This window comes from Vipera ursinii (genome assembly GCF_947247035.1).
Source record: "Vipera ursinii genome assembly, chromosome: 4".
Lineage (NCBI taxonomy): Eukaryota > Metazoa > Chordata > Lepidosauria > Squamata > Viperidae > Vipera > Vipera ursinii.
In genome coordinates this window covers 2291641-2318971 of record NC_139514.1, presented here as the reverse complement: position 1 = coordinate 2318971, position 27331 = coordinate 2291641, and the positions used below count along the sequence as shown (strand labels likewise).

The 27331-nt window shown below is 45.5% G+C and overlaps 2 protein-coding genes across 3 annotated transcripts in view; one reads left to right on the top strand and one right to left on the bottom strand.

Annotated features, from left to right (window-relative positions):
• PPME1 (protein phosphatase methylesterase 1) overlaps window positions 1-12366 on the top strand; it is a 38962-nt gene extending 26596 nt beyond the window's left edge. The window contains exons 13-14 of one of the 2 annotated variants that reach the window (XM_083362150.1): window positions 857-924; window positions 11699-12366. In XM_083362150.1, coding sequence (XP_083218276.1) covers window positions 857-924; window positions 11699-11858 — 228 coding nt within the window. In that variant the 3' untranslated portion in view covers window positions 11859-12366. Of the gene's footprint in view, window positions 1-856; window positions 925-4426; window positions 5656-11698 lie in introns of those variants that run through there. The other variant, XM_083362151.1, reaches the window with a different exon arrangement.
• P4HA3 (prolyl 4-hydroxylase subunit alpha 3) overlaps window positions 6887-27331 on the bottom strand; it is a 29022-nt gene continuing 8577 nt past the window's right edge. Inside the window, exons 5-13 of the mRNA XM_083362144.1 lie at window positions 26767-26818; window positions 17824-17987; window positions 16014-16181; window positions 15462-15526; window positions 11831-11990; window positions 10923-10985; window positions 9885-9953; window positions 8335-8431; window positions 6887-7506 (exon numbers count right to left, since the gene is read on the bottom strand). Coding sequence (XP_083218270.1) covers window positions 7436-7506; window positions 8335-8431; window positions 9885-9953; window positions 10923-10985; window positions 11831-11990; window positions 15462-15526; window positions 16014-16181; window positions 17824-17987; window positions 26767-26818 — 909 coding nt within the window. The 3' untranslated portion in view covers window positions 6887-7435. The remainder of the gene's footprint in view (window positions 7507-8334; window positions 8432-9884; window positions 9954-10922; window positions 10986-11830; window positions 11991-15461; window positions 15527-16013; window positions 16182-17823; window positions 17988-26766; window positions 26819-27331) is intronic.

Genomic DNA, 27331 nt, shown 5'->3' with positions numbered 1-27331 from the left:
GACCTCCAAGGTCCCTTCCAGCTCTGTGTTGATTCTGAATTTAGGTTAGCATGTCAGGCTTGTTCAAGGGGGCAGCCTAAGCTAGTTGCCTCCTCCCCCCAGGGGTTTCCCTCAGCCCCCAGAATTCCCTAACCAGCACGGCTGTTGTTTTGGTCACCACGATGTAAAAAAAAGATGTTGGGACTCTGAAAAGAGAGCAGAGAAGAGCAACAAAGATGATTGGGGGACCGGAGGCTAAAACATAACGAGGAACGGTGGCTGGAATTGGGTCTGTCTAGTTTAATGAAGAGAAGGACCAGGGGAGACGTGATAGCAGTCTTCTAGTATCTCAGGGGCTGCCCCAAAAAAGAGGCAGTCAAGCTGTTCTCCAAAGCCCCTGAAAAAGGCAGGAGAAGAAGCAACGGATGGAAACTCACCAAGGAGAGAAGCAACCTGGAATTCAGGAGGAACTTCCCGGCATTGAGAATAATTAATCTGTGGAACAACCTGCCTCCAGAAATTGGGGTGCCTCATCACTGGAAGTTTTTAAAGAGAGATTAGGCAACCATTTTATCTGGAAATGCATAGGGCTTCCTGCCTGAGCAGGGGGTTGGACTAGAAGACCTCCAGGGTCCCTTCCAGCTCTCGTCGTCCTCTCATTCCCTTGGATGTTCTCTGGAGACCACCCTCAGTGCTTCAGCTGGCAGAGTTGGACCAGGTTTGCGGGAGTGGCCCCTTTGGGCGAGAGCAAGGAAGGTGCAGAATGCAGGGGTCCCACGTTGTTGGGGGGGGTCTGTCCCGTGGAAAGGGGGAGAGCCTCCTTCATCTCTGCCCGTCCTCCCATCTCTCTCTCTCTCTCTCTCTCTCTCTCTCTCAGGTAGCGGAAGCCGTGGCGACGTTCTTGATCCGTCACAGGTTTGCAGAGCCCATCGGTGGATTCCAATGGTAAGGCCGGCGGTTGCGGTCACTGTCGGGAGCCCCCCAAATAAGTTTGGGATGGGAGGGGCTAAATCTGGAAATCGCCACCCCCAAAATAAAGAGGGGAGCTTGGAGGGATGAGCTGGTGCGAAGAGCTGTACAAATAGTCCTCGGCTTACATTTAGTAACCGTTCAGAGTTATGCTTGTGACCATTTTTCACACTTAAACAACCGTCCCAGCATCCCCGCGATCACGTGATTTCCATTCAGAGGCTTGACAGCTGACTCGCACTGATGACGGTCACTGCGTCTCCGGGCTCACGTGATCCCCTCTTGCGACCTTCCGACCAGTCACTGGGGAAGCCAGATTCACTTAGTGACTTCACAGCTGCAGCGCTTCGCTTAACAGGCGCAGCAAGAACGGTCGTAAAAATGGGGCAAAACCTGTGGAACAGCTGCCTTAAGCACAAAAACGCACTCAGCCACAGAAAGCTTTGGGGGTTCATTTGCGCTCGTAAGCCGAAGACGATTTGTAACCCACGGTGGGCGTCGTCACGCAATACGGGAACCCTAAATCAAGGTGGAGCAGCTACTACGCCTCCTCTGTCAAGAGTGAAACTCTGGCAGCTACCTGCCTCCTTGTTTCCATCTTGCCATTAAGAGTAAAGGGGAGGGGGTGTTGTTTTTGAATGGTTTATTTATTTATTCACTTATTTATTATTTTAAATTTATATACCGCCCTATTCCCGTAGGACTCAGGGCGGTTTACAGAGAGAATTAAAATACATAGCATACAAAAATTAAAATCAGTGAAAACTATAATTAAATTACAGTCCCTGAAGTTAAACTAAAACCCAATTAAATTATATTAAATTAAAACCCCTCAGTCTGGGCCAAACAGCTCGAAGAACCAGGTTTTCAAGTCCCGGCGAAATGAGCGAAGGTCGGGGGCAGTCCTGAGTTCCGTGGGAAGTTGGTTCCATCGGGCCGGCGCGCCCACAGAGAACGCCCTTCCCCTGGGAATAACCCGCCGGCATAGTTAGAGAAACGAAACCTCTCCAGTTCTATGGAAGGTTGCCAAGAGGCCGCAGTCTGGAAGGCTTTCAAGGACTTTCTGGCAAGTGCGCAGAAGAGAGCAGACGGTTCCCCAAATTAGATTGAGATAACCTTTATTGTCATTTTCCCCTGTGGGCCCAGCGGCACACGTTAAAAATGAAATGCAGTGGCTTCCTCTCAAAGTGTACACATACATAAGACCAGGGCTTTTTTTCTCATAGAACGCTCAGAACGGAGTTCCGGCACCTTTTTTTGGATGGAACCTTGTAGGGGTAGGCAAGGCGGGTTGTGTGACATTGTGTGAGTTCCGGCACCTTTTTTCTTTTACAAAAAAAAAAAAAAAAACACTGCATAAGACACATTTAAAACGCACATAACCAAGGGAATTTGTTCGCATGAGTTTCCATTTCATTTTCATTTCATTTATTAGATTTGTATACCGCCCTTCTCCCGAAGGACTCAGGGCGGTGAACAGGGCACATATAAAAATACAGAATACAAAAATTAAAAAAAGAATTAAATAAGAGCCCGAGCTAAAAACAGTAGAATAATATTAAAAATCCCCAATAAAGACCCCAGCACATCCCCCATCAGGCCAGGCCGGCTTGCTCAAATAGGTAGGTCTTCAGGCCGCATCGGAAGGAGCGAAGGTCCGGTGCCATCCGGAGCTCAACCGGCAGCTGATTCCATAAAGCCGGGGCGCCCACAGAGAAGGCCCTCCCCCTGGGGGCCACCAGCCGACATTCTCTGACCGGTGGCACCCTGAGGAGGCCCTCTCTGTGGGAACGCACAGGGCGGAGGGGAGTTGACGCCGGCAGCAGGTGGTCCTCGAGGTATCCCGGACCCATGCCATGTAGGGCCTTGAAAACCATTACCAAAACCTTGAATCTCACCCGGAAGACAACTGGTAGCCAATGCAGCTCGCGGAGCAAAGGTGTAGCATGGGAGTATTGGGAAGCTCCCAGCACAACTCTCGCGGCTGCATTCTGTACCAGCTGGAGCCTCCGAGTGGTCTTCAAGGGAAGCCCCATGTAGAGAGCGTTGCAGTAGTCCAGACGAGAGGTCACGAGCGCGTGAGTGACCGTACACAGGGCATCCCGGTCTAGATAGGGCCGCAACTGGCGCACCAGGCGAACCTGGGTGAAAGCCCCCCTAGTCACAGCCCCACTATATGATCTTCCAAAGTTATGTGGGCATCTGGGGTGGGTGGGTGGTGGGGTTTGGTTGGGAAAGTCACGGTTCTGTGCTGCAGAGCGAAGCCTTGGGATTTGAAGACTTATTTTTCCCTTCGCTTGTACCGTGCCATATATATAAGAGCCTTGGTGGAGCAGTGGGCTAATGCCTCCTTAAGTAAGACCAGCTGCCTGCCATTAGTGCAGGTTCGAGTCCCACCAGGCTCAAGGTTGACTCAGCCTTCCATCCTTCCCAGGTAGGTAAAATGAGGACCCAGATTGTTGGGGGCAATTAAGCTGACTTTGTAATAATGCCGCTTGGGGTGTGTGTGAAAGCCCTAATAAGCAGGCATATCCATAGAATGAAGGCTACTGCTAAGCTTGTAAGCCGCCCTGAGTCTTCGGAGAAGGGCGGGAGATAAATGGAATTAAAATAAAAATAAAAATAAAAAAAATATTCAATAAACAGTAAGCCTTTCAGAAATGAAAATAATAAACCGGAAACTTTTTCAAACTTTTTCTAGTGGAAAAAAAGACTTGTGGGGGGTTGGTGGTATTTTTTTTTTTATTTTATTTTTTTTTTGCAACTCTGACTTTGTATATGGTGAGGGCAGCAAGACTGCTCTTAAGTAGCAAGATGGAAGGATGTTTCCGTGTTTCCCAGCCTGGGGGAAAAGGCGAAGGAATTGGCAGAGAGGGCTAAAGCGACTTTTTTTTTTGGGACGCAAGTACTTTTGTGCCAACCGCTCGGCGAGCGCTTCTGGACTTTGGGCTTGAGGAGGGCAAACATGATGCTTTGATTTTGGGTTTCACGGATTGGGTTGATATGGAAATGGCGAGTTGGTGCTATGTAATATAGAACGCTGAACATATTTCTAGATGGGGAGGGTTTTTTTTTTAACGGGTTATTTCCTATTTTATTGTCATTGTATTTTAATTGGGCATTGGTTTAATTTCTTTTTAATTTTTGTACTGTTATTTATTTATATATTTTAGATTTAGATTTATTGAGATCTTTATACCGCCCTTCTCCCAAAGGGACTCAGGGCGGTTCACAGGGCATAAATATAAACAACAATACAAACATTAAAAGATAATTAAAAGATATATGCCCTGTGAACCGCCCTGAGTCCTTCGGGAGAAGGGCGGTATAGAAATTGAATAAACCTAAAACCTAAACCTAGATTAAAAGGGCAGAATTGGGAACGGAAATGAAAATAATAATCCTGGACTTTTGATTCGGATACCTGAGCTGGAGGTTGACATCCACCCCCTTTTTTTTTTCTTCTGCTCCTTCGCAGTGTTTTTCCTGCTTGTTAATACCCACCCACCCACCCCCCGACGGTCCCTTCTGCGCCTCTTGTAAATAAACCGACATCGGACGCCCCGTGGCATGTCCCGTCTCCTTCCCGTCATCCGGTCTCCGAACCCGTCAACACAAATCGCATCTCCGACTCGGCTTTCCATTCCCCCATCCCACCCCCCGCCGACACTACATCCTGGTTCCTTTGTCCTTCCCGGAAAGAAAAGAAGGAGAAAGAAAGAAAGAAAGAAAAAAAACAACGAGTTTCGAGTTTGATCATCGCAGATCCTGGCTTGTCTCTTCCTTACCGCTCCCCGGCTGCCAGTCGTGGATGTTGGCCTGGAAAAAAGTATATATATATATATTCTCGGCAGACCTTCCTTGCTTCGCCCCCCTCTCTGCTCGTCTGTAAGTAGCCACGTTTTTTTAGACCGCCACGGTTGGATTGTTCCAAGCAGGAAGGGCGCGGCATTCCCAAACGGGGCGCCTGGCCCAGACGCACCCGGTGCGCAGTTTCCAAAATTGCTAGCCACCGTATTTGGTTGCGAGCCCAGCACGTTTGAAAAGTGGCAGGCTGGGGTAGGCCACTCCTTGCAAATTGTTTTTTTTTTCTGGGTCTGCACTGTTGGGTCAACCTGGGCGGCTTTAAGACGGGTGGGCTTCAACTCCCAGAATTCCCCAGCCAGCTGGCTGGGGAATTCTGGGAGTTGAAGTCCACCCGTCTTAAAGCCGCCCAGGTTGACCAACGCTGTATTATGAAGTCTGGCGCCACACGAGCAGGAATGGAAGCTGCCCCTGGTGAATTTCTGGCTGCTTAATCATTTGCTAATCCTTCATCAAGCTGTCTCTTCCCCCCCCCCCCCCAAACACACACCCTCTTTCTAGATCCAGGAATGCAACCGCATTTTTCTTCGCAGCCACAAAAGGTTTCCAGATGTTTCCTACATCGCAGCCCCGACAGCTCCAAACCCATCAACGCTTTGCTTCCTCGTTTGGGAAGAAGGAGGGGGAAAAAAATCGGGGGTGTGTGTGTTGTTGAAGAGGCACGATTCAGGGCTGGTGGCAGACACTCACACAGACACACACACACAGACACACACACCGCCCCAAAGTCTTGTTTTTCCTGTTCTTCACTTCTGGTGGCCAAACCTTTTTTTTTTTCTTTTTTCTTTTCCGGGGTATGTGTTGAATTCAAATAAAGAAAGTGGAAAAGAATCTGCAAATTAAGTCTGTGGGTTTGGTGGTGTGTGTTTGTTTGTGTTTTATTTATATTACGGTCCAGCCAGATGTTCAGAGTGAATTGGGGCATTTTTGTCCACCTGTTGAATCCGGAAACCGTACATCATTTCAGACCAGTGAGTGTCCCAAGTCTCTTCTTCAAAACCTCCAGTGATGGAGCGGCCACAACGTCTGAAGGCAAATCGTTCAGAATAAGAGAAAAAAAACGGAGTTGGAAGGGACCTTGGAGGTCTTCTAGTCCAGCCCCCTGCTCAAGCCACGTAGATAAGCGACGGCCCAGTCTCTTAAAAACTCCAGCGATGAAGCTTCTGGTGGCAAGCTGTTCCAAAGGATGATTGTCCTCACGGTCGGGAAATTTCTCCTTAATTCCAGGTTGCTTCTCTCCTTGCTTAAGTTTCCATCCATTGCCCTGCCTGCCGGTGCTTTGGAAAATAAGTTGACCCTCCCCTCCCATTTTATTTTCTTACAGACGATAAGATGTCAACTAATAATATAATGTATATAATAAGTCTACAGGAAATAAGTTGACCCATTAATTTTCTTACAAACGCTTCGTTACCCAAACATCCATCAGTGCTAGAAGGGAGGGGGGTCTGCAGAGAAGAGGAAGAGGAGGGCTGTGGGGTCCTTGGTGGTCTCTGAGCTGGTTGGTTTCCTTGCAGATGTTTCATGACCCAACTAGGGAACCTCATCAGTGCTAGAAGGGAGGGGGGTTTGTGGAGGAGGAGGAGGAAGAGGACTGTGGGGTCCTTGGTACTCTCTGAGCTGGGTTGTTTCCTTGCAGACGTTTCATGACCCAACTAGGGAACATCATCAGTGCTAGAAGGGAGGGGGGTTTGTGGAGGAGGAGGAGGAGGATGAAGAGGACTGTGGGGTCCTTGGTGTTCTCTGAGCTGGGTGGTTTCCTAGCAAACATTTCATGACCCAACTAGGGAACATCATCAGTGCTAGAAGGCTGGGGGGTTTGTGGAAGAGGAAGAGGACTGTGGGGTCCTTGGTGCTCTCTGAGCTGGGTGGTTTCCTTGCAGACGTTTCATGACCCAACTAGGGAACATCATCAGTGCTAGAAGACTGGGGGGTTTGTGGAGGAGGAGGAGGAAGAGGAAGAGGAGGGCTGTGGGGTCCTTGGTGCTCTCTGAGCTTGGTTGTATTCTTGCAGACGTTTCATGACCCAACTAGGGAACATCATCAGTGCTAGAAGGCTGGGGAGTTTGCACTGATGATGTTCCCTAGCTGGGTCACGAAACGTCTGCAAGAAAACAACCAAGCTCAGAGGCCACCAAGGTGCCCTTCTCTGCATAACTCACCTAACAAAAAAAGGCCGTCAAACGGAGCGCAACTCACTTTAACAGCTGTCTTGCTCAGCAATGAAAATCCGGGGCTCCGTCGTAAGTCGAGCTCTTAACTCTACCCACTTCCGCAACTGGGGCCCACATCCCATAATATCCCAACAGCTCCTCGGCTCTTCTCATCCCTTGTCTCGGGATTGTGGCGATTGTGGCAAGGAGACTTCTGGGACCTTGCACACCCAAGCGTGTGCTTCTCCCCGGCAGCCCAAACTTTATTTTTCCCCCCAACCTGCTAGTCCTCAAGTTAAATAAATAAATCTCGGACCCGCCTTGACTCTGCCTGGCTGGTCCTCCAGCCATCTCTGCCTCCAGGCATCTGCCAGATGTTCAGATTTTCTCTGCGCATTCCCAACCCAGCTGCAAGACGTATCCTCATTGTTTTCACGCCCTCACAGAGCGCCTGGGGGGGCGGGGGGTTGCTAGTCCTCTGGGTTGGTGCTGCACCGCCTGTGGAACTCCTGGCCGTGTTCGTGGAACCACTTGTTGGCCACTGGGGAGAGAAAGAGGAGGCCCACGAGGGATCAGGAAGGCGCAGATACGTCCCACCCATTTGCAAAGCGGCCCTCATTATCATTTACACCAGGTGTAATTTTGTATTGTTATAACAGGCAGTCCTCGGCTTTACACTGCACCCAAAATTTCTGTCACTAAGAGAGATGGTTGTTAAGTGATAAGAATTACTCTTAGAGTTAAATGATGCTGGGGGGAGGAAGGTGCACGAGAGTTTAGCTAGACATAACAAGGCTGAACCTAGCGTGAGAACCAAGGTTATTGAAATAAGAGAGGATAAAAGAATTGGGCTGGAGAACTGGAGGGGAAGCCTGCATTTCAAACTAATTGGGGAAAGTGATTTATGACTGTTAATTGGAAGAGGGAACTGTGGTTTGATACTACGTGCTCAGGGGAGGGGAACCCAGATTTTGGCTTCGACTGTGTTAGTGCCGATGCTATGCTCCTCAAATAAAGATTCTTTAAGGTAAACAACGCCTCGAAGAGTTTCATCTGTCGGAACCAGGACATTAACAGCTGCAGGGACTCACTTAAGAACTGTGGCAAGCAAGATGGTAAAATGGGGCAAAAACTCACTTCACCAAGGTCTCGCTTAGCAACAGAAACTTGGGGCTCCGTTGTGGCCGTAAGTCCAGGACCGCCTGCGCCGGCAAAGCTTTATCGGGCCCTAGCCTCCCCAGCAAAGTATCGGAGGGCGTCTGAGCTTGCAAAGTCCTGCCATCTGCAGCGTTTCCTCCGTAGCTGCAGCAAGACAGGTCTTGGTGTGGGGGGGGGGGGAATGGGAAAAGCCCCACCCCCACTTGCTTACCCCACTTGTCTCCGGCCAGGACTGGGCATCCAGCGTGGAGGGTGTCCTCGTCCCCATGGCCGTTCTTACGCAGGTTCCACCAGAAAAGAGCCGCATTCTTCAAAAGAGACCAGAAGGGAAGAGGCTGGGGGTGGGTGGGTGGGATTTGTCCACACGGAAGTGGCCCCCAACCCGTGTGGGGGGGACGAGGAGGGGGGGTGTTGGAAAATGTCAAGGTAAGAGTCACAGGGGAGATGGACGGCCTGCATACTGAGCGCGTGAATGAAATGAATGAATCAGTGAATGAGTGAGTGAATGAGCGAAGAATGAGTGTGAATACATGAATGAGTGAGTAAATGAATGAGAGTGAATGAATCAGTGAATAAGTGAATCAATGAGTGAGTGAATGAATTAATGAGAGACTTGGGGAATGAGTGAATGAATAAATGAGTGAATTAGTGAATGCATGAATGAGTGAATGAATTAGTGACTAAGATGAGAGTGAATGAATGAATGAATTAGTAAATTAGTAAATGCATGAATGAGAGTGAATAAGTGAGTGAATGAATGAGCAAAGTGAATGAATGAATTAGTGAATGCATGAATGAGTGAATGAATGAGCAAAGAATGAGTGAATGCATGAATGAGTGAAAGTGAATAAGTGAAAGTGAATGAATGAGCAAAGAATGGGTGTGAATGCGTGAATGAGAGTGAATGAATAAGCAAAGAATGAATTAATGAGAGACTTGGGGAATGAGTGAGTGAGTTAATGAATAAATGAGTGAATTAGTGAATGCATGAATGAGTGAATGACTGAATGAGCAAAGAATGAATGAATTAGTGTGTGAATGAGAGTGAATTAGTAAGATGAGTGAATGAATGAATTAGTGAATGCATGAATGAATTATTGAGCAAAGAATGAGTGAATGAGTGAGTGAATTAGTGAATAAGTGAATGAATGAGTGAGTGAATGAATGAGCAGAGAATGAGTGAATGTATTAATGAGAGACTTGGGGAATGAGTGAGTGAGTGAATGAATAAATGAGTGAATTAGTGAATGAGCAAAGAATGAGTGAATGCATATGAATTAGTGAATGTGCGAATGAGTAAATGAATGAGAGTGAATGAATTAGTGAATGAGTGAGTGAATGAAGGAGCAGAATGAATGAATGTGTGCCTGAATGAGAGTAAATAAATGAGCGAATGAATTAGTGACTGTGTGAATGAGAGTGAATAAATGAATTAGTGAATAAATGAATGAGCGAATGAATTAGTGAATAAGTGAACGGGAGTGAGAATGAATGAGCAAAGAATGAGTGAATTAGTGAATGAGTGAGTGAGTGAATCAGTGAATAAGTGAGTGAGAGTGAATGAGTGAATGAATGAGCAAAGAATGAGGGAATGAATGCATGAATGAGTAACTGAGTGAATGAATCAATGCACGAGTGAATCAACAAACAAACGAATGATTTGGCTGTTGTGATAGGGACATTTTTGCCAGGAAGCAGATCTGAGAACAAAGTTGGGTTCTGACTCGTCGGAAAGAAAACCAGCTGAGGGGAAATTCCTACCTTCACAACCGGCACGCTCAGATTTGCATAAATGAAGGCAGTCGATCCTCCGGCTTCTACTGAACTTAACTAAGCAAAAAGAGGCAACAGAAAGGATGAATCCTAGAATAACTAGAAGGGACCTTGGAGGTCTTCTAGTCCAGCCCCCTGCCCAAGCCAGGAGTTCCCATACCATTCCAGGCAAATGGTTGCCCAATCTTCATTGAAAAGCTCCCGTGATGGAGTCCCCACAACTCCTAGCTCTAATTCACAATTCTAGTCTCAGTAGCCCTTGTTGGGGTGGCTGGGTTGTATGTTAACACAATCAACATTAATTACAGTAGGGGGTTCGTTCATATCAGGGGGTCCCCAAACACCTTTCAAAGTATATGAATAGAACAGAACAGAATAGAAATACGGAATTGAATGGAATGGAATAGAATAGAAAATATGGAATGGAATGGAATGGAATAGAACAGAACAGAATAGAATAGAATAGAATAGAATAGAATAGAATAGAATAGAATAGAATAGAATAGAATAGAATAGAATAGAATAGAATAGAATAGAAAATATGGAATGGAATGGAATAGAATAGACTAGAATAGAATAGAATAGAATAGAATAGAATAGAATAGAATAGAATAGAATAGAAAATATGGAATGGAATTAGAATGGAATGGAATAGAATAGAATAGAATAGAATAGAATAGAATAGAATAGAATAGAATAGAATAATAGAATAAGGAATAGAATAGAATAGAATAAGGAATAGAATAAGGAATAGAATAGAATGGAATAGAATAGAATAGAATAGAATAGAATAGAATAGAATAGAATAGAATAGAATAGAATAGAAATATGGAATGGAGTGGAATGGAATAGGATAGGATAGGATAGGATAGGATAGGATAGGATAGGATAGGATAGGAATACAGAATAGATTAGTGATGAGAGACAGAGTGAAGGTGGGCCTTCCCCTCAGCAATCTCTTGTACCCCTCAGTCTGCTACGTATACCGGAGAAAGAAAGAAAGAAAGAAATAGATTAAAACCTCACATAGATCATCAATGTAGCTATTCGATTTCCAGATTTCATCCGATACAGGGGGCTTTTTCTGGACTGAATCAGAAGGGGAACAAAAATGAGATTTTTTTTTATTGGGAGCAGCTTTTTGCAAGATCAGCCATTCAATGGAGTTTACAATGCTTGTATTGTTTGTCTACATGGGTCAATTCTCAACATAGCCGTTATTTTTTTTATCCCACCTTTATTATTATTATTATTATTATTATTATTATTAATAATAATAATAATAATAATAATTAAGGTAACGAACATACACAATACGCTTTCTTCCTCCTATTTTCCCCACAACAACCTTGAGAGGTTGGGCTGAGAGAGTCACCCAGCTGGCTTTCATGCCTAAGGCAGGACTAGAACTCCCCATCTCCTGGTGATTGGCCCTAAATCACACAGCCAGCTTTTATTCCTAAGGCGGGACTAGAACTCAGCACCTCGTGTAATTGGGCCAAAAGTTACACAGCCAGCTTTGATGCCTAAGGTGGGACTAGAACTCCCCACCTCCTGGTGATTAGCCCAAAGTCACTCAATCCACTTTCATGCCTAAGGCAGGACTAAAACACAGCACCTCAAGATGATTGGCCCAAAGTCACCCAGCTGGCTTTCATGCCTAAGGCAAAACTAGAACTCACCACCTCCTAGTGATTGACCCAAACTCCTCCAGCTGGCTTTCATGCTTAATGCAGAACTAGAACTCTCCAGTCACCCGGTTCCTAGCCTGGCGCTTCCTGATATCTTTCTGTTTTTTACAGCCCGCTGGCCTTCCTTTTTCTTCTTCCCTTTTCGGGAAAATCTTTGGTTATAAATCAAGCCTGGCTATTTTTGCATCTGAAGAGGGAAAGGCTGTTTTCACAGGCAAGCGGTTTGCAACAGGTTGAACTCACCGTCGCATGGTCGAAGTGGGGCTCGTAGTGGCCTCCCAACCCGTAGTTGACCACCTGGAGGTATTCTGCGTAAGGGTGTTGGATACTCAGGCCGGTTAAGGCCGCAGCCCGCCGACCCAAGGCCCCGATCACGGGATCCACGCCGTCTTTCAGCCAAGCACTGAAAAAAGATCCAGCAACAGCCCCAGTCCGACAGTGAGTGAACACAACTGGGATGCACCAGAGAGCAATTTAATGACTCGGAACGGCTTTTGCCTCCAGAGGTTGTGGGTGCTCCAACCCGGGAGGTTTTCAAGAAGAGGCTGGAATCTCTCCACAATAGTATAAGGTCTAGAAGATCTCTAAGGTCCCTTCCAAATTGGTGGTTCTGTTATTCTGCTATTCTGACTTAATCCATAACTCTAATCAAAGGTGGGGAGGGGGAGGGGGAGGAAGACTGTGGGGTTCTTGGTGTTCTCTGAGATTGATGCTTTTCTTGCAGACGTTTCATGACCCAACTAGGTAACAATATCGGTGCTAGAAGGGAGTGTGGTTTGTGGAAGAGGAGGAGGAGGAGGAGGAGGAGGAGGAGGAGGAGGAGGAAGGAGAAAAAGGACTGTGGGGTCCTTGGTGCTCTCTGAGCTGGGTGGTTTTCTTGCAGACATTTCATGACCCAACTAGGGAACATCATCAGTGCTAGAAGGGAGTGTGGTTTGTGGAAGAGGAGGAGGAGGAGGAGGAGGAGGAGGAGGAGGAGGAGGAGGAGGAAGAAGAAGAAGAAGAAGAGGAGGAGGAGGAGGAGGAGGAGGAAGAAGAAGAAGAAGAAGAAGAAGAAGAAGAAGAAGAGGAGGAGGAGGAGGAGGAGGAGGGAGGAGGAGGAGGAAGAAGAGGAGGAGGAGGAGGAGGAGGAGGAAGAAGAAGAAGAAGAAGAAGAAGAAGAAGAAGAAGAAGAAGAAGAAGAAGAAGAAGAAGAAGAAGAAGAAGAAGAGGAGGAGGAGGAGGAGGAAGGGGAAGAAGGAGAAGGACTGGTGATAGAGAAGAACTGTGGGGTCCTTGGTGCTCTCTGAGCTTGGCTGTTTTCTTGCAGACGTTTCATGACCCAACTGGGTAACATCATCAGCGCTAGAAGGAGGGGGGGTTATGGAGGAGGAGGATGAAGAAGGAGGAGGAGGAGGAGAAGGAGAGGAAGGGGGGAAGCAGAAGGACTGGTGACAGAGAAGAACTATAGGGTCCTTTTTGCTCTCTGAGCCAGGGGGTTTTCTTGCAGACGTTTCATGACCCAACTAGGTAACATCATCAGGGCTAGAAGCAGGGCTTTTTTGTCACAGAACGCTCAGAACGGAGTTCCGGCACCTTTTTTGGATGGAACCTTGTAGGGCAGGGCAAGGCGGATTGTATGACATGTGTGAGTTCCGGCACCTTTTTCTTTTACAAAAAAAGCACTGGCTAGAAGGGAGGGGGGTTTGCGGAGTAGAAGAGAAAGAGAATAGGAGGAGGAGGAAGAGGGGAGGAGGAGGGGGGGAAGGAGAAAGAGGAAAAAAAGGGAGAAAGAAGAAAGAAGAAAGAGGAGAAAGAGACCGGGGTGCAGAAGAAGCAGTTTTTCCACACACACACAAAATAACCATAATAAAAATCTGAAAGCATCCATTAACAAACTTCCACCTAACAGCCATCCCCACCTGTATTGCTAATCAGCATTGACATGGCTTCAACTGGACCAAATTCCAATCTGAGATCCGGCGATCCAGCCCAGATCTCCTTCTTTCTACAGAGCAGGCGAGGCCAGAGAAGAGTTAACTGCTTTCCCCAGCTGGAGAAGCATTTAAAGGTTTGGTGTGTTTTTTTCCCCCCCTCTGCCCGTTGCAAAATTCAGCAGTGAGATCATGAAACATATTTTAGGGGGATGTGGTGCAACTATAGCAACTTGATACTGTATGTGGGGTTTTTTTTTCACACACACACACACACACACACTTTCTTGGCTTTTCAAGAGGCCGTCTGCAGTCATTTCCCCCTTCAGCGCAGACAGACCTTCCCGGGAAATGATTAATGGCGCTTATGGTTGATTTTTTAACTCCCTGTAAACCGCCCTGAGTCCTCAGGGAAAGGGCGGTATATAAAATGCAATAAATAAAATAAATAAATGCAATAAATAAATAAATAAATTCATAGGGAAGGAAAAACCCGACGGGCTTTACAAGGTAGACGTGGAAGGTAATTCAGGAAGGCTGAAGAGGTGCAAAGGAAAGGTGTGGCTGGGGCACTTTTGGGGGTGCAAATCCCGCCGTCCCCTTAGACGGGCTGCTTGCATCTCAGGGCAGGAAAGGGAAAAAAAAGGGGTGCCGGAAGGAAAAATAAAATAAAAAAAGGCCGGATTTTAAGTTTAAGTTTATTATATTTGTATACCGCCCTTCTCCCGAAGGACTCATTTCGAAACAATGGCTGGAGAACATCCAGGAGCAGCCCGCTAGGGCTACCTCCCAAAGATGGCGGGAGAACGGAAAAGGGGAAAGAAGAAGGGGAGGAGGGGGTCAGCCGCCCATTCTCGTAGACCCTGAGATGGGTGGCGAAGGAAAGATGGAAGGAAGGAAGAACAGGAAAGGAGGGAGGGGGGAAGCAAAAGGAAGGAAGGCAAGGGAGGGAGGGAGGGAGGGAGGAACGAATAGAAAAAAGAGATGAAAGGAAGGGAGGAAGGAAGATGGGAGGGAAGGAGGGAGGGAGGGAGGGAGGGAGGGAGGAAGGAAGGAAGGAAGGAAGGAAGGAAATGGAAGCAAGGAAGGAAGGAAGGGAAGCCAAGGAGGGAGGGAGGGAGGGAGGGAGGAAGGGGAAAGGGAAATGGAAGGAAGGCAAAGGAGGGAGGGAGGGAGGAATAGAAAAAAGAGATGAAAGAAAGGGAGGAAGGAAGATGGGAGGGAAGGAGGGAGGAAGGAAGGAAGGAAATGGAAGCAAGGAAGGAAGGAAGGGAAGCCAAGGAGGGAGGGAGGGAGGGGAAATGGAAATGGAAGGAAAGCAAAGGAGGGAGGGAGGGAGGGAGGGGAAATGGAGGGAGGAATAGAAAAAAGATGGAAAGGAGAGAAGGAGGGAGGGAGGGAGGAAGGGGAAATGGAAATGGAGGGAAAGCAAAGGAGGGAGGGAGGGAGGGAGGAAGGAATAGAAAAAAGAGATGAAAGAAAAGGAGGAAGGAAGATGGGAGGGAAGGAGGGAGGAAGGAAGGAAAGAAGGAAATGGAAGCAAGGAAGGGAAGCAAAGGAGGGAGGGAGGGAGGGAGGGAGGAAGGGGAAATGGAAGGAAATGGAGGGAGGGAGGAATAGAAAAAAGATGGAAAGAAGGGAGGGAGCGAGGGAGGAAGGAAGGGGAAAAGGAAATGGGGGGAAAGCAATGGAGGGAGGGAAGGATGGGGGAGGGGGAGGGAGGAAGGGGAAAGGGAAACGGAGGGAAAGCAAAGGAGGGAGGGAGGGAGGAAGGAAGGAAGGAAGAAAAAGATGAGGGGAGGGGAGAGGAAAGGGAAGAAGGAGAACGAAGGAAGAAAAAAGGAAGGAAAAGAAGGAAAGGAGAAAGGGAGGGAAGGAGGGAGGAAAGAGAAGGAGAAAAAGGAAAAGGGGAAGAAATTACTGGCTGGGGAATTCTGGGAGTTGAAGTCCACCCATCTTACCTCTGACTTATCCGATAGTCGGCCTCTTCCTGTTTTTCTCCTGAAGCCACCACGGATCTCTGCAACTGGAGGAAAAGGGGGATGAGGGAGAGAGAAGAAGAGAGGAGAGGAGAGGAAGGAGAGGGAAAGGGACGGTTCATTTACTGACTACTCTTAAGTTACGACGTCACCCAGAAAAGGGATTTAGGGCCGTCTTTCACCCTTACAACCGCTGCAGCATCCCCCGGGTCACGTCCTCAATGATGCTTGGAAACTGGCATGTACTTATGACAGTTGCAAGGTCCCGGGGTGTGTGTGTCATGTGCTCCCCTTTGGTCACCTTCTGACGAGCCAAGTCAATGGGGTGGGAAGCCGGATTCGCTTAAGGACCGTGTTGCTAACTGAACCACGGCAGGGATTCACTTAGCCACCGTTGTAAAGTGCGGCAAAACGCGCTCCACAAATTTCTCACTCGGCCGCCTAAATGTTGGGGGGGTTCCATTGCGGTCGTTAAGTCCAGGTCTACAGCGGGAGAAATGCTAAAGAAGACCGGCCCGCCAAGGCACCGCCTACCCCCGGAGCCGCCAGGGCCTTGATCTTCTCCGCCTCCGATGGGCTGACGAAGTCGTGGTACAGGGTCACCTCCGGCCGCGGGTGCAAAATTTCCTTTTTCAGGGGCTGCAGCATCAGCCAAGGGCTCCGGTTGGTCTCGTAGGAGCAAGAGAGCCGATCGTCAGCTGGCTGAAAGGAGAGCGGGACAAAGCGGGACCGTTTTGCAAAGCAACGTATTTATTTATTTATTTATTTATTTATTTTTTTAAAAAAATCATTAGGATTTATGGGTTGGTTAAATGTGTTTGCCACCCTTCTCTCTGCAAGGTGAGGACGCCGGGCTGGCTTCAATAAGAATAAGAATAAGAATAAAAAAATATCTAACGCAGTGTTTCTCCATCTGGGCAACATGAGTACAGGTGGACTTCAACTTCGACCTGCCTTTAATACCCCCACCCCCTCTTCTGGGGATGCCTCTGAATTATTGGATCTATTCTAGTCTGTCAGCAAGCCACGTTGGAGGGTGTCTTACACCACCAGCTTGGTTTTTTGGGAAAGGAGGTTTGATCCCTTCCTGGCTTCTTGGAGACTCTGTTTCAAGGTCCTTGGTGAGTCGATTGGGAGATTCATGAGGACTAGAAAACATGTTAGAAATGAATTGGCAAGGAACTGGCAAGCTAATGGCAAGGCAATCAGAACGGGGAAGGTGTTGGAGCCGGAAGACCCGTGTTGTAAGTCTTTAAGGGTCAGGGTTGCTGTTATGTATTGGGCTTAATTGTAACACCACGTAAGCTGGAGCTAGCTAACGGCTCCCAGCAACTCAGACACCCCGTCTCCAGTGCTGCTATTGGCTGCCCCTAGGGGGCAATGGGTTGCTTTAAACCTATTGGCTGCCACCTAGGGGCCAGGCTAGAAATTGCTGCAGGCTGCAGCTCAGTTCCTCAGTTCAGATCCTGCAAGCAAATAAACGTGACCATTGCTGAACTCACTCGCCTCGTCTTCCTTCCTGCGCAACGAACTCACTACACAACAGTTGCCTTATTGGTGAGAGAGAAAGAAAGAAAGAAAGAAAGAAAGAAAGAAAGAAAGAAAGAAAGAAAGAAAGAAAGAAAGAAAGAAAGAAAGAAAACAGAGGGATGGAAGGAAGGGAAGGAGGGAGGGAGGAGAAAGGAAGGAAGAAAGAGAAGAGGGAGGGAGGAGAGAGATGGTGGGAAGGGAAGGAGGGAGGGAGGAAAAAGAAAAAGAAAAGAGAAGAGGGAGGGAGGGTGGAAGAGAGATGAAAGGAAGGAGGGAGGAGGAAGGAAGGAAGAGAGCGAGAAAGAGAAAAAAGAAAAGAGGGAGGGAGGGAAGAGAGATGGAAGGAAAGGAAGGAGGGAGGAGAAAAGAAGGAAGGGAGAGAGAGAAAAAGAAGAGGGAGGGAGGAAGGAGAGAGATGAAAGGAGGAAGGGAGAGAGAGATAGAGAGAGAAAGAAAGGAAATTAGTTAAGTAAAATCTCTGCCAAGCAAGACTTGGACAAGATCTTCTCTTTATAGGCTTGTGTTGGTGAGGATAAAGTGGGAACAGAGTTGCATGGAACATGGGAATTTCCTTGGGAAAGGCAGATTACACATACACCTGCAGAGACATATATTCATATCTATCTATCTATCTATCTATCTATCTATCTATCTATCTATCTATCTACCTACCTATCTATCTATCTATCTACCTACCTACCTACCTACCTACCTACCTACCTACCTATATACACACACACACCACATCACTTTTGGTCCCCCTCTAAATGCTACGTGCTTCTTCCTCAGAAAAAGGCCTCCACGGCTCGCCCACCTGAGCCCCCAGCCTCTGGCAGAGCTTCTCGTAGGCGTCTCGCGTCTCCAGGTGGGTCACGTTGGGTCTCTGCAAAGGGATCCTTTCTTGGCCCTCCTCCCGATCCCTCCTCAAAAGCTTCTCGTACTTCAGGACGTTCCTCGCCATCCGTTCGTTGCCTGGGTCTGGGGGAGAGAAGAATCTGTCCCAGCCATCCTCAAACCAGGGCAGAAAATGGCGTCCTACCCAGGCCCAGCTTTCCTCCTTGTCCTTTGCCCTCCAAAGTGATCGAACACCTGGAACGTTTAGATGCTGAGACTCTGGAAAGGGTGCAGAGAAGAGCAACGAAGACGATCAGGGGACTGGAGGCTAAAACATACAAAGAACGGTGGCTGAAATTGGGTATGTGTAGTTTAACGAAGAGAAGGACGAGGGGGGACAGGATAGCAGTGTTCCAGTATCTCAGGGGCTGCCCCAAAGAAGAGGGAGTCACGCTATCCTCCAAAGCACCTGAAGGCAGGACAAGAAGCAACGGATGGAAACTCATCAAGGAGAGAAGCAACCTGGAACTAAGGAGGAATTTCCTGACAGTGAGGACAATTAACCAGTGGAACAACCTGCCTCCAGAAGTTGTGGGTGCTCCAACACTGGAGGTTTTTAAGAAGAGATTAGAGTCAGTCACAGTTCTAATATTTTAAAGGTAGCCCTTGACTTACCATCATAATTGGGGTAACAAAATGCTGCAGATGTTAAATGAGTCACCACGTGATTTTACAACCGTTTCTACTGCAGCCGTCAAGCAAAACAGCATAGTCGTTAAAAGAATCACATGGTCATTAAGATAGTCACACCGTTGTTAAGCGAATTCAGCTTTCCCAATTGACATTTGCAACTGATCGCAAATGTTGAGCACCTGAATTGCAATCATGGGAGTGGCACGACAGTCATACGTTTAAGGTCAGGTTATAAATCACTTCTTATGAGGCCGTTGTGACTTCGATCCACTGTTAAATGAACAGTTATAACTCAAGCAAAACCTGTGCAGCAATTTTTAATGTCAGGATAATAATTTAATAACTGAACAGCTTACGTAAAGGTGGATGATGCAATGATAGGATGATGCAATGATAGGAATGACTCAGCAGAGTCTGTGTCCCTTTAAGAGTAAGCAGTGTCTGTGTCCCTTTTATACTCAGACTCTTAAAGGGATGTATCCCTTTAAGAGTCTGAGTATAAAAGGGAAGTTTTTTGCTGGAGTCTTCCTCTCTCTAGTCCTTTTGACTGTTGTGATTGCTGTACATTGGAGTTTGCTGAATGACTCTGTGTGTGTGTGTGTGTGTGTGTGTATGTATATGTATATATGTATATAGGGACGCTGTGGCTCAGTGGGTTAGGACGCTGAGCCTGTCAATCAGAAGGTTGGCAGTTTGGCAGATCGAATCCCGAGTGCCGCGTAACAGAGTGAGCGCCTGTTACGCGTCCCAGCTTCTGCCAACCTAGCAGTTCGAAAGCACGTAAAAATGCAAGTAGAAAAATAGGGATGTAAGATGAACTCACGAGAGATCGATGCATCGTTAAGGTGCTTCCAAGTAAAAGAGGCAGGATGCAGAGATGCAATCATTATGAAGCTTTATTCATCGATAGATTATATAGAAAGAGCTATATGGCATGGAGGCATCCATGGCTGTATGATAGAGCATGCAAGAGAGAAAGAAAGAACAAAGAGCAGCCCCTGAGCAGAGGTATTTATGGGGGGGTCTCAGCCCCTCCCTAACCATAAATCACTCTCGCCAATGGGGCTGCAGGGGCCTGGGACCCCTGACTCATCAGTGGAAGCAAAGAAGCCTCTTTGTTTCCATCTGATGACCTTTTTGGGTAACTGCCATGGCTGGCACAAAACATCTAACAAGGGACCACTCCGGTGGGAAGGTAACGGCGTTCCGTGCGCCTTTGGCGTCTAGTCATGCCGGCCACATGACCACGGAGACGTCCTCGGACAAGCGCTGGCTCTTCGGCTTTGAAACGGAGATGAGCACCGGCCCCTAGAGTCGGAAATGACTAGCACACATGTGCAGGGGAACCTTTACCTTTACCTTTATATATGTATATATGTACATTGGAGTTTGCTGAATGACTACGTATACAGCATGTGTGTGTGTGTGTGTGTGTATGTATATATTATTTCTAGTGTATATTTGTAGACACTGTACAATAAACCACATTTAAACACAAACCACTGTTTACTGTATTTACTCCTGGGTTACCTCAACGCAATAAGACTGTGCATGCTCTGACATTTAAGCACGGCAATCATTTTATAGGGCAGAGGGTTTTAAAATTTTTAGGCTCTGGAACTTCTTAATTTTATTTTATTTTAAAAATGGAACCATTAATCAAGAGGCAAAATTCTACCCATAAAAAATTGGCAAGAGGGCGAAACTTGTGTTTGCCATTTATTTCCATTTCAACTTTCAGAAAAAGGACTACCTTGGTTTTGTCCCCAAAATATATATTAGTTTAGGAGGAATATATATTTTAAGTAGTATTTTACTTTTTAATGTTTCTTTACTCTTGCTCTCTTTTCTTTTTCTTTACTGTTTTTTAACACATTCTTTAAGAAATGTAAAAGCGTTGAGATGGTTTATACGGGAAAAATGGATTTAAATCTTTAAATGTAATTAACTGTAGAGAAACTCCTAACCAGCAAGAATACTTTGACCTTTATAGGAGAAACAAATCAAAATAAGGGCTGTAACAGGATATAAGATGAGGCAACCAGAATGATTAGACAGAAAAGAAATATTATATTGATGTGATCATTATTTCTAGGAACATAGGGAAAAGAATCATATACTGTATGTAACTGTTATTTTTCAAAATAATAAGAACTGTTTCATTTGCAGACGACACCAAGCTGGCAGGAATAGCCAATACTCCAGAAGATAGGCTTAAAATACAGGAGGATCTGGACAGACTCGAACACTGGGCACTAGCTAACAAAATGAAATTCAATGGTGAAAAAAGTAAGGTTCTACATTTAGGCAGGAAAAATCAAATGCACAGGTATAGTATAGGTGGTACCTTGCTCAATAGTAGTAACTGTGAGAGGGATCTCAGAGTCCTAGTAGAGTAAGTAGACAATCACTTCAATATGAGCCAGCCGTGTGCTGCAGCTGCCAAAAAAGCCAACACAGTGCTAGGCTGCATTAACAGAGGGATAGAATCAAGATCAACTGAAGTACTAATACCACTTTACAATGCTTTGGTAAGGCCACACCTGGAATACTGCATCCAGTTTTGGTCACCACAATGTAAAAAAGATGTCGAGACTCTAGAAAGGGTACAGAGAAGAGCAACAAAGATGATTAGGGGGCTGGAGGCCCAAACATATAGGGAACGGTTGCTGGAATTGGGTCTGTCTAGTTTAACGAAGAGAAGAGTGAGGGGTGACATGATAGCAGTGTTCCAATATCTCAGGGGCTGCCCCAAAGAAGAGGGAGTCAAGCTATTCTCCAAAGCGCCTGAAGGCAGGACAAGAAGCAACGGATGGAAACTCATCAAGGAGAGAAGCAACCTAGAACTAAGGAGAAACTTCCTGACAGTTAGAACAACTAACCAGTGGAACAACCTGCCTCCAGAAGTGGTGAATGCTCCAACACTGGAAGTTTTTAAGAAGAGACTGGACAGCCATTTGCCTGAAATGGTATAGGGTTTCCTGCCTGAGCAGGGGGTTGGACTAGATGACCTCCAAGGTCCCTTGCAACAACTTCTTCTTCTTCTTCTTCTTCTTCTTCTTCTTCTTCTTCTTCTTCTTCTTCTTCTTCTTCTTCTTCTTCTTCTTCTTCTTCTTCTTCTTCTTATTATTATTATTATTATTATTATTATTATTATTAATAATAATAATAATAATATTTATTATTATTATTATTATTATTATTATTATTATTATTATTTCAAGGTTTGCGAAGAGAATTTGGGGTAAAAGGGGAAATCAACTAAATGTACTATGTGGATTATGGATTATAGAAACCAATTGTTAATGATTTTTCTTTACAAATGTAAACCAAGCAAACACACTGTTTACCAGCTATTCAGTGATTTATGTTTTTAAAAAAATCAATAAAATATTTGGGAGGGGGGAAAAAAGTTCCTCCACTTGCTGTTCAGTAGAAAAAACGCAACTGATTGGAAACGCAGAAGCCATATTTCCAATGTAGGAAAATTCAAATTATGAACTCCCCCATTGTAGCTAGTCCTCAAATTACGACAACTGAGCCCCAAATTTCTATTGCTGAGCGAGACAGCTGTTAAGTGAGTTTTGCCCCATTTTACATCCTTTCTCGCCACCGTTGTTAAGTGGATCACTGCACTCTACTTGTTTAGTCAGTAACACGGTCGTTAAACAGAATCCGGCTTTCCCCATGGACTTTGCTCGTCCGAAGGTCGCAAAAGGGGATCGCACGACCCCGGGATGTTGCAACCGTCATAAATATGAGTCAGTTGCCAAGGGTCTGAATTTTGATCACGTGACCGTGGGGGAGGCTGCCACTGTCGTAAGTACATGTCAGTTTCCAAGCATTTGGATTTTGATCCCACGCTGCCAAGGTCGCGAAGGCTGAAAAACCGCAATCACTTTTTTTCAACTTTGAACGGCCGCTGAACAAACAGCTGAAAGTCGAGGACTGCCTGTACAGTAATCAGGAGTTGTTAGCCAAACAAATCAGTGTTCAGTAAATGGGGTTCTTTTTTCTCGAGAAAAACGCCAGGGAGGTCCAAAATGTCAAGATGGCGGATGCAACAGAGGGTCCGAATTTGCGCCAACAAAAAGATAGGCGCCCTTGTGGCTGCCATCTTGACTTTTTTGACCTGTGGGCCCTACTGAAAGCTGCAGTGGATAATAACGGACAATTGCATGCATTTTTCTCCTCCTTTGGGTCCTTAACCTCTCACAGGACCAGATCAGGCTTTGCAGAACTTGGTTTGAAAAAGCCTGCTGGATGGACGGCTGTGCGTTTCTTATCCTTTTTCCTCGAACAAAAGGATGAATTGCCAGCTGGCTAGAAAAATGTTTTTGCTGCTCCTGGTCCTCTAACTGCTGACTGACTCAGCGTCTGAAATTTCGGAGGGTGTAAATCCTCACTTGCCAGTTCGGAAAAAAAAATTAAGGAACCTTTCAAATGCCTCTTTCCAAGCTGTTTTGGACGGTAGATTAGTCCTAGACCTAGCCAGACAATTCTTAAGTTAATTAATTGGAGATGATTTAATTCTACATTAGTCACGATTGGGCTATGGTTAAGAAGCAACACCGTTTCCCAGTTATCCAATTTATCTCCCTCCCTCCTTCATCTCTCTTCCTCCCTCCCTCTTTTCTTTTTCTTTCTCTCTTTCTTTCTCTCTTTCTTTCTCCTCCCTCCCTACTTCCCTTCCCACCATCTCTCTCCTCCCTTCCTCTTCTCTCTCTCTTCCTTCCTTCCTTTCTCCTCCCTACCTCCTTCCCTTCCTTCCTTCCATCCCTCCCTCTCTCTTTTCTTTCTCTTTCTCTTTCTCTCTCTCTCTCTTTCTTTATTCCCTAAAGTTCAGAGTTGCCGTCACTGGGAGATGGACAGCAAATACATTCGAAAAAAATATAAAATAAAATGAATGCATATGTCACATTGAAGAGGAACTGAAGAGTCTCTTGTTGCGGGTGAAGAAGGAGAGTGCAAAACTTGGGTTGAAACTCAACCTTAAGAAAACCAAGATCATGGCATCCGGCCCTCTCAATTCCTGGCAAATAGATGGGGAAGAAATGGAGGTAGGGACAGATTTTATTTTCCTGGGCTCCAAGATCACCGCAAATGGGGACTGCAGGCAAGAAATTAAAAGACGCTTGCTCCTGGGGAAGAAAGCCATGGCAAATCTAGACAGCACACTAAAAAGCAGAGACATCGCCCTGCCAACAAAAGCGCGTATAGTCAAGGCTATGGTCTTCCCAGTTGCAATGTATGGCAGTGAAAGTTGGACCATAAGAAAGGCTGAGCGCCAAAGAATGGAGGCCTTTGAACTCTGGTGCTGGAGAAGACTCCTGCGAGTCCCTTGGACTGCAAGGCGATCAAACCGGTCATTCCTAGAGGAGATCAACCCTGACTGCTCTTTAGAAGGCCAGATCCTGAAGCTAAAACTCAAATCCTTTGGCCACCTAATGAGAAGGAAGGACTCACTGGAGAAGAGCCTAATGCTGGGAAAGGTTGAGGGCAAGAGAAGAAGGGGACGACAGAGAATGAGGTGGCTGGATGGAGTCACTGAAGCAGTAGGCGTGAGCTTAAATGGACTCCAGAAGATGGTAGAGGACAGGAAGGCCTGGAGGAACATTGTCCATGGGGTCGCGAGGGGTCGGACACGACTTCGCAGCTAACAACAAGAACAATGTCATATTTTACCCAGGAGGAGGGCTGGACCTTGTCTTGTAACTAGAACAGAGCACAAAATTAAGATTTTAAGTCACGGCCGTTAAGTCGAGGCATCGCATGACAGAATTCAATGTGATGACCATTTTTTAGTGAATCTAATTTCCCCAATGGATATTTTTTACTGGAAACCAGAAATGAACACAGGAAACCAGCAAACACACCACACCTCCACACCCCGCAAATCACGGTCACGTGACCACGGGACACTGCAAAGGATTGTAAAGATGAGCTGGTTGCCAAACGCACAAAATGCAATTCTAATTTTGTGTGACCCTCTTAACTATGAAAACAGGTGCTAAAGTAGCTACGGCGAGGTCCGTTGTAATTTCAAACGCTCATAAAGCAATCCGTCGTAAGTCGAGGACTTATAGCCATTCCTTTGGTGACCGTCCAAAGTTACAATAGCGCTGAAAAAAGTGACTTACGACCGTTTTTCACACTTGCGACCGTTGCAGCCTCTCCGCAGTCCCATGATCAAAATTCAGACGTTTTTGCAGCTGACTCATATCTACGACAGTCTCAAATTCGGCTGTCAAGATTCGCCAAATTTGAAACTGTATTATGATGCGGTGGTCTTGACATGGGTTAGTGATTGGCTTAATTTAACTAATAAGAGAATACTTCACCTTGAAGGTTGGGATTTGGTATATGGATGGCATGCATATTTGCTTTATGATAAAAAGGTGGATAGGGCTTTCAAATCTCATATTCTTGGAAGTGCCTTGTTGCGTGTCTGGAAAAAGTATTATTATAAGTTAAATTATAAAATACCGATTTGGGGAATTCCTGGACACGCGATAGAAGGTGTATCTATGGGAGTGAGTTTGGATATGTTTTCCTATAAGGAATTACTTAGATTGGAAGGGAATGATTGGCAGCTTAAATTATTAGATGAGTTAAGACAAGAAAACATAAGTTACTCTTGGTTTCAATATACCCAATTGAAAGCTAGGTGGAAGTTGGATCAGAAGGTTGGCATCACAATTACAGATGAAAATTTAGTAAAACAAATTAGAGATTTAAATTGTGCACATATAAAGAGGATATATAATGTTTTAATTGAATTGGACTCGGAAATGGAACTAGTTAAAGATTGTATGATAAAGTGGGCACAAAATATTCAGGAACCAATTCTGCTGGATACTTGGGAGGTAATTTGGGTTAGAAATGTTAAATTTACTCAGGCTCAAAATTTAAGAGAAAATTTTTATAAAATGTTTTATAGATGGCATTTGGATCCCAAAAAGTTGTCTAACATGTATCCTAACTTACAGTCTAAATGCTGGAGATGTGGTAGTGTAGAAGCCACCTATTTTCATATGTGGTGGACTTGCAGAAATATAAAAGCTTTTTGGGTTAAACTTTGGTGGAACATTCAAAAGATTTTTAAGAGAAAGATTAAGTTCTCTCCGCAATTGTTTTTATTGGGCATTGTTGTAGATTGTGATGTTAAAGAAACCAATTTGATGTTGAATATGATAACAGCAGCACGGTTACTGGTGGGACAATATTGGAAGAAGGATAGTTTGCCCACTGTAGAAGAATGGGTGTTTAAAGTTTCGAATCTTGCAGAAATGCCTAAGATTTCTGCTTGCTTGAAAGATCATTCACAGGAAAGATATATTTCAGTTTGGAGGAGATGGATAGATTATATTCAGAATAAATATGGGACTAAAAAGTTCCATTTAGCTTATGAGTAGATTTTAGAGGGATATTGTTATTAATTTTAGTGTTAGTACTTAGTATGTATCTATGCTAAAGGGGAGTTAAAGCACATTATGAATTTGGTTAATTTTATATTATGGATAATTTTTAGTTAGAATATGATTATTCTAACTATAACCCTGTATTTAGCTCTGGGAAGTGGGGGGGAAGGGGGGGTGGTTTGGGGTGGGGGGTTTTTGGGGATATGTATTGTAAAATCTTTTTTTGTAAAACTCATATTTACGACAGTCGACATGTCCACACAATCCCCTTTTCGGACTTCCTGGCAAGCAAAGTCAAGGGGGAAGCCGAATTCACTTAACAACCGTGTTACTCACTTAACAACCGCGGCGATTCACTTAAACAACTGTGGCAGGACAGGTCTTAAAACGAGGCAAAACTCACTGAACAGCTATCTCACTTAGCGACAGAAATTGTGGGCTGAGTTGTGGTCATAGGGTTAGCCGAGGACTACATGCAGTAATAATTCTGGGGAGGTCAGTTGTAATTTCAAACGGTCATTAAACATGTACTTTTTCCCTTAAACAATTCGCTTTTTTCAATGGGAGGCCTCTCCTGTTTGGCTGAGAATGTAGGAAACAAAAGGGGTGTAATTTCTTGTCTCTTGTCTAAGTGGTATTTTGGTATTTTGGGAGCTAAATTCAGAGTCGTCTCCTTTTCGGGTAAATACAGTGGTTTTTTTGGCAGTGAAGATGCGGTGGAATTTATTAAAGAACACAATCTTTGCAAGTGGTGGTGTTAGACTGACAGGCCAAATAAATCTGGATATTTCTTTCTCAGAGGCACATACCGTAGTGAAGGAATTCCCGGGACAGCCTTAAGGCGTGAGAAATGTTTCCTGCCTTGCAAAAATAAGATTTCAAAGGGGAAGGGAGGAGAGAGAGAGAGAAAAAAGAAGGGGATCGTTAACACTTTATAGGAATAAAGAGGTTAAATTTCCAAACAGCCCTTCCCTAAGCCCAGTTTAAAAACTTGGCCCCAACATCCACCGGCAGTTTCACCCGGCGTATGAAACACAGCATTGTAGCAGCCCCAAACTCAAGATTGGACATATTTTATAAAAATGTTAACACTGGCTGTTTCGGGATTTGCTCCACCTGTATTTCTTGAAAAATTAGAGTAAATCCTTGAGGTGATAGATTTGGGAAGAAAGCAAAAAAAAAAGTTTGCATTAATTGCACTTTAGTGGACTAACACCCCTTAAAAGGCGCCAAATCCAATTTTATTCGGAGATGATCGATCTACTTACGTAGATATAGATGAGTACAACTGCAAATTCGGATTTAATGGACATTTGGATTTAACGAACACACCTTTTCCCAGCTAGTGTATTAATGACACGTAAATCTAACTCG